The following is a 6,970-nucleotide window of genomic DNA, read 5'->3' as shown; positions in this document are numbered from 1 at the left end:
TTTTTCATTTTTCTAAGTTAAATGGAGTTGGATTTTTCTAAGTCAAATGGAATTTTAGCCCTAGCCCTAAGTCAAATCGAACTCTGATCGCTTGCTGTGCGTTTTTGACCTACTTCCACCACTACAAAATTAATTTAATCTATGTGGTATATAGGCATATATGTGCGGAGAGAGGCGCGCTAAGGCCTAATTAGAAAGGTGTATCAAGTGTGAAGGATTGATCCGTAATAATTGCCCACAAAAAACAGAGAAAGGCCATGTTCTTATGGCAAGAAGTATCGAAATACCGGAAAGAAATGGAGACAACATGCCAATTAGTGGTGTGAATCCCACATTATCTCCTGCCGCAGTGAAATCATTCGAATAATGAAATAGCTGTCAGAGCAAGACATCGGACGGTTTTAATTCGTCCAAATATGTATCGTCCGATGTTCCTCCTGTAGAGGCCCAATTGACTGTGATAGTAGATCCTCCTCTTGTGACGTTATTGCAGTGATGTATCATATTAATGCAGTGGGGATGACAGGCCAAGTTGTAGTGGTGTTCTCCGCTTGCTGATGATTTGATGTGGAACCGTGGAGAGCATATGACGTGGGATCTTGGAGAGCTGAGCCGTGTTCTTGACGATGGTGGCCTTGTTGCCGCTTGGTTTCTCCGCAGTGTTCTCCATAGTGTTCTCCGCAGTGTTCTCCGCATTTGCCTGTTGTAGTTCCTCCTCTTACTCCTTAATGCAGTGGGGATGATAGGCTAAGTTGCAGTGGTGTTCTCCGCTTGCTGAGTGATGATTTGATGTGGAATCGTGGACAGCATATGACGTGGGATCTTGGAGAGCTGAGCCGTGTTTTTGACGATGGTGGCCTTGTTGCCGCTTGGTTTCTCCGTAGTGTTCTTCGCATTTGCCTGTTGTAGTTCCTCCTCTTGCTCCTCCTCTTGTAGAGTATCAGACTGAGTGGCTAGCTGAGTGGCTGACTGAGTGGATGACTGATATAACGTGGGATCTTGGAGAGCTGAGCCGTGTTCTTGACGATGGTGGCCTTGTTGCCGCTTGGTTTCTCCGCAGTGTTCTCCGCATTTGCCTGTTGTAGTTCCTCCTCTTACTCCTCCTCTTGTAGAGTATTAGACTGAGTGGCTAGCTGAGTGGCTGACTGAGTGGATAACTGATATAACGTGGGATCTTGGAGAGCTGAGCCGCGTTCTTGACGATGGTGGCCTTGTTGCCGCTTGGTTTCTCCGCAGTGTTCTCCGCATTTGCCTGTTGTAGTTCCTCCTCTTGCTCCTCAATGTAATGGGGATGACAGGCCAAGTTGCAGTGGTGTTCTTCGCTTGCTGAGTGATGATTTGATGTGGAACGGCCAAGTTGCAGTGGTGTTCTCCGCTTGCTGAGTGATGATTTGATGTGGAACCGTGGAGAGCATATGACGTGGGATCTTAGAGAGCTGAGCCGTGTTCTTGACGATGGTGGCCTTATTACCGCTTGGTTTCTCCACAGTGTTCTCCGCATTTGCCTGTTGTAGTTCCTCCTCTTACTCCTCAATGCAGTGGGGATGACAGGCCAAGTTACAGTGGTGTTCTCCGCTTGCTGAGTGATGATTTGATGTGGAATCGTGGAGAGCATATGACGTGGGATCTTGGAGAGCTGAGCCTGTTCTTGGTGCTGGGGGCCTTGTTGTCGCTTGATTTCTCCGCAGTGTTCTCCGTATTCGCCTGCTGTAGTGACTTCTCTTGCACTGGCTGAGTGGATTGGTGTGAGACCGTGGAGAGTAGGCCTGTTGTGTCACTGCTGCTGATGACTGTCTCCGCAATGTTCTCCGCAGTGTTCTCCGCATTCGCCTGTTGTAGATCCTCCTCTTGTTTAATTGAGTGCGAGGGTACCGAGGGTAAATGTGTTCATATTGGTGGAATTGGTAGAATTGGTAGAATTGGTAGAATTGGTAGAATGGTGGAAGAATAACAAACAGGTGGAAGGATTATTATCCGATCCGGGACGCGTCTGGTGTGACTACCATGACTACCATATTTGAATGTCCATTTAATCCACCAATAGTAGGCCAAACTTCATAATTTTTACAGCGTTAGAAAGCGCAAAGCGAGCTCTACAATTTGAGGAATTATGAAGTAACTGTATGTATCGCAAGCTGAGTACTTCAAAGTGTAAAACTTCTACATACAAATTTTTGATGAGGGAGCTCGGGAGGGCTACCGGGCTGACTCAGCCGGTCTAACCAAAGAGCGTAGTGACCCTGAATTGATGATTGGCTGCACATACAAATTCAAGGTTTTCTAGTTCAGCCCTACCTTATTCTGTTATATATACTGATTAAATAATATTAAATTTATAATTATATAGATAATCAGTATATATAAAAGAATAAGGTAGGGCTGAGCTTGAAAACCTTGAATTTGTATGTGCAGCCAATCATCAATTCAGGGTTACTACGCTCTTTAGTTAGACCGGCTGAGTTAGCCCGCTAGCCCTCCCGAGCTCCCTCATCAAAAATTTATGTGTAGAAGTTTTACACTTTGAAGTACTTAGCTTGCGATATATACAGTTACTTTATAATTCCTCAAATTGTAGAGCTCGCTTTGCGCTTTCTAACGCTGTAAAAATTATGAAGTTTGGCCTACTATTAGTGGATTAAATGGATATTTAAATATGGTAGTTATAGTAGTCATATCAGACGCGTCCGGGATCGGATAATAATAAAATAATCCTTCCACCTGTTTGTGTAACCATTCTTCTTCCACCATTCTATCAATTTACCAATATAAACATAATCGTCCTCGGTACCCCTTGCGGAAACGTTACTAAACGCTTCAGGCACGTATCCCTTCCGCCCGTCTTTTGAACCCCTTACTGACGCCCCCAGGCCACCCCTCGACGAATCCGCTACTGCTGGCAATCGAGGCCGCAAGCGAGCCCCACAGCTACCTACTACTGCTCATAAACGCGTTGGAAGACCCTCAAAAAGAGCCCGAACGGATACGTCCTCCCCTACAGATTCCTCTTAAGCCAGCGGTGATGCTTTCCAACCCAGCGATGCTACCTCCCAAGACGCGTCTTCCTCCCCTATCCATTCTTTATCACCCTGTTTTAACCATATTTCTTCTATAATTCTACCAATCCACCAATTATGAATATATTCGCCCTCGGTACCCCTCGCCTAAATGTTGCTAAATATCTAAGGCACGTATCCCTTCCGCCCGTCTTTTGAACCCCTTACTGACGCCCCCAGGCCACCCCTCGACGAATCCGCTACTGCTGGCAATCGAGGCCGCAAGCGAGCCCCACAGCTACCTACTACTGCTCATAAACGCGTTAAAAGGCCCTCAAAAAGAGGAGGAACTACAACAGGCAAATGCGGAGAACACTGCGGAGAACACTGCGGAGAACACTGCGGAGAACACTACGGAGAAATCAAGCGGCAACAAGGCCACCATCGTCAAGAACACGGCTCAGCTCTCCAAGATCCCACGTCACATGCTCTCCACGGTTCCATATCAAATCATCACTCAGCAAGCGGAGAACACCACTGCAACTTGGCCTGTCATCCCCACTACATTAAGGAGCAAGAGGAGGAACTACAACAGGCAAATGCGGAGAACACTGCGGAGAAACCAAGCGGCAACAAGGCCCCCAGCACCAAGAACACGGCTCAGCTCTCCAAGATCCCACGTCATATCAGTCATCCACTCAGTCAGCCACTCAGCTAGCCACTCAGTCTAATACTCTACAAGAGGAGGAGCAAGAGGAGGAACTACAACAGGCAAATGCGGAGAACACTGCGGAGAAACCAAGCGGCAACAAGGCCACCATCGTCAAGAACACGGCTCAGCTCTCCAAGATCCCACGTCATATCAGTCATCCACTCAGTCAGCCACTCAGCTAGCCACTCAGTCTGATACTCTCCCTACAAGAGGAGGAGCAAGAGGAGGAACTACAACAGGCAAATGCGGAGAACACTGCGGAGAAACCAAGCGGCAACAAGGCCACCATCGTCAAGAACACGGCTCAGCTCTCCAAGATCCCACGTCATATCAGTCATCCACTCAGTCAGTCACTCAGCTAGCCACTCAGTCTGATACTCTCCCTACAAGAGGAGGAGCAAGAGAAGGAACTACAACAGGCAAATGCGGAGAACACTGCGGAGAAACCAAGCGGCAATAAGGCCCCCAGCACCAAGAACACGGCTCAGCTCTCCAAGATCCCACGTCATATGCTCTCCACGGTTCCACATCAAATCATCACTCAGCAAGCGGAGAACACCACTGCAACTTAGCCTGTTATCCCCACTACATTAAGGAGGAAGAGAAGAAACTATAACAGGCAAATGCGGAGAACACTACGGAGAACACTACGGAGAACACTGCGGAGAAACCAAGCGGCAACAAGGCCCCCAGCACCAAGAACACGGCTCAGCTCTCCAAGATCCCACGTCATATGCTCTCCACGGTTCCACATCAAATTATCACTCAGCAAGCGGAGAACACCACTGCAACTTAGCCTGTCATCCCCACTACATTAAGGAGGAAGAGGAGGAACTACAACAGATAAATGCGGAGAACACTGCGGAGAACACTATAGAGAACACTGCGGAGAAACCAAGCGGCAACAAGGCCACCATCGTCAGGAACACGGCTCAGCTCTCCAAGATCCCACGTCATATGCTCTCCACGGTTCCACATCAAATCATCACTCAGCAAGCGGAGAACACCACTGCAACTTGCCCTGTCATCCCCACTGCATTGATATGGTACATCACTACAATAACATCACAAGAGGAGGATCTACTGCGACGATCACAGCCAATTAGGCCTCTGTAGGAGGAACATCGAACGATACATATTTGAACGAATTGAAACCGTCCGATGTCTTGCTCTGACAGCTATTTCATTATTCGAAAGATTTCACTGCGGCAGGAGATAATGTGGGATTCACACCACTAATTGGCATGTTGTCTCCATTTCTTTCCGGTATTTCGATACTTCTTGCCATAAGGATATGGCCTTTCTCTGTTTTTTGTAGGCAATTATTACGGATTAATCCTCTACACTCGATACACCTTCCTAATTAGGCCTTAGCGCGCCTCTCTCCGTACATATGTGTCTGTATGTAGGTCAAAAACGCACAGCAAGCGATCAGAGTTCGATTTGACTTAGAAAATAACTCCAACTCCATGAATTTAATTCATGGGCCTTTACTTGTAAATTTTTATATATAATTAAAATCTATAATATTAATATTTTTAATTTTATAATCGATAAAGTTTTAAATATAAAAGCGGGGGAGGTGGGTATATTTGAGATTTAGATACATATAGTGAGAGACGATCTGCTCGCGCCAGCTCGCGGATCGCTTGAAAGCGAGGATTTCTTCGGCTTTGATTTGGTGATAATGAGTATGGCTTTACATCACGTTGATGATCCCGAGGCAATGGTAACAAAGTCGGTAGAGCGTTTGAAGCCTGGTGGAACGGTAGTGATTATCGACTGGATCCCCTCAGAGAGAGCATTTTCTCAGAGCAGTAGCAGTCACAGCCATGAAAACTCTCACGGCTATGGAACCGATTCTGGGCTCCCAAGAGATGGTGGCCCAGGACAGCACCCGGGCTCGCACACTGTATCATTTGACGGCTTCACCAAGGAGCATATGGATGGCATGTTCGCCAAAGCACAATGCAGCGAAACCGACTATGTCCTAGCAGCGTCCCCATCTGAAGTCCCGCCAGATCCTAGCGGTCAGAAGCAGATGTTCTTCGCTAAGGGCACGAAGCATGATAGGAAATGACTATTTTGGCCACGATAAGGAGTGATTCCTTATGCAGAAAAAAGAGGATCCAAAGCTTGCTCCTGGCTCGCTTCCGACTCGCTGACCGAGGCGGGTTCTGTGACACGTAAATGTTCCTGACTAAAGTACATTGAATTCATCTGGCCTTGAAGGGACCCATGCCAGTCTCCCAAACTTCCTTTCTTGTTCTACGTTCTCCTCCAGTTCCCCAAGTTTGTTGACTTCATTGCGATCATGGCACCCCGAGAATGCCATCTCCATGGTGTACACTGGGCTCCCGTCTCGTATGAGGGGCATTATTGCTACCGTCATTCCAAAGATAGCTGTTACTTTCGCCGAAAGAAATTCTGCTGACCCTCCCAAAGTCGACTTCGCAACTGCTGCGAACTGACGTGTGCGTGACGAGGTAGTCGCTATCTACAACGAAGCTGTTGCGCGGGACCTCTACCCAGAAGTAAACGATTTCTCATCTCGCTTCATCTCGCACTGCATATTCCTATCCATACTTTCTTCAATGTCTACCCTGCGCATCTACTCAAATCTCTTACCCTCGCTCAGAATCTCTCTGGCCCTCGAGGTTCGGGCGACCACCCTGCCCTCCTCTCTGCCCTCGCCTCCTTCTTCAATGCAGACTTCCGGCCCGCGATTCAAGTGCTACCCTCGTACATCGTCATAGCTACCGACCGCAGCTCCTGCCTAGACCGACTCTTCTATACGATCTGCGACGCCGGCAACAGCGTGCTGGTTCTGGCACCTTATTGGAGTACTAGTACGTGTTAACACGATCCTCTTCCATATCTGACCCGACCGAGCATATAATTCCATAAACAAACTGTCCGAGTCACTTCAGATATATCCTTCAAGCTGCATTAGTACTATGGGTAACCATACTATCCATGGATAGGACGTGCTATTATTGGGAATTTGTCTCTATCCATATATGATACGCACCCATACGTAAAACGATGTTATCCATGGATGACTATGTACCACGAGTAACGCGCGAACACAAGCGCATAACTCGCGCGGTCGTCTTCGGCCTTACACCTACGAGAAAAGTCCTTGAAACGTCTGACTCCGGGGTCGGAACTGCGCTGGCGTTGGGGTAGGCTTTGCGGTGCATCTGTCGACTGGCGCTGTCAGTTACGAACATCACCCTTCAATGTATGTATTGGACCGAGATCA

At 47.7% G+C, this 6,970-nt stretch overlaps 3 protein-coding genes across 3 annotated transcripts; 2 read left to right on the top strand and 1 right to left on the bottom strand.

Annotated features, from left to right (window-relative positions):
- Positions 1-747: 747 nt before the first annotated feature.
- Positions 748-1,891, bottom strand: HO173_013415 (uncharacterized protein; the record flags this gene model as incomplete). The annotated part of the gene is made up of 3 exons (XM_037315235.1): positions 748-1,076; positions 1,147-1,731; positions 1,873-1,891. The coding sequence occupies 3 exons, from the start codon at positions 1,889-1,891 to the stop codon at positions 748-750; spliced, it is 933 nt and encodes a 310-aa protein (XP_037157876.1).
- Positions 1,892-3,131: 1,240 nt separating this feature from the next.
- Positions 3,132-4,821, top strand: HO173_013414 (uncharacterized protein; the record flags this gene model as incomplete). Its single annotated transcript, XM_037315234.1, has 6 exons — positions 3,132-3,150; positions 3,234-3,694; positions 3,738-3,870; positions 3,916-4,050; positions 4,096-4,209; positions 4,301-4,821. 6 exons carry the CDS (start codon positions 3,132-3,134, stop codon positions 4,819-4,821), a joined length of 1,383 nt encoding a protein of 460 aa, XP_037157875.1.
- Positions 4,822-5,392: 571 nt separating this feature from the next.
- HO173_013413 (uncharacterized protein) lies at positions 5,393-6,784 on the top strand (the record flags this gene model as incomplete). Its single annotated transcript, XM_037315233.1, has 4 exons — positions 5,393-5,735; positions 6,196-6,239; positions 6,344-6,554; positions 6,690-6,784. The coding sequence occupies 4 exons, from the start codon at positions 5,393-5,395 to the stop codon at positions 6,782-6,784; spliced, it is 693 nt and encodes a 230-aa protein (XP_037157874.1).
- Positions 6,785-6,970: the final 186 nt, after the last annotated feature.

This window comes from Letharia columbiana, assembly GCF_014066305.1.
Source record: "Letharia columbiana isolate WasteWater2 chromosome Unknown xpSc0000134_s0, whole genome shotgun sequence".
Classification (NCBI taxonomy): Eukaryota; Fungi; Ascomycota; class Lecanoromycetes; order Lecanorales; family Parmeliaceae; genus Letharia; species Letharia columbiana.
This window is presented reverse-complemented; position numbering and strand designations above follow the sequence as displayed.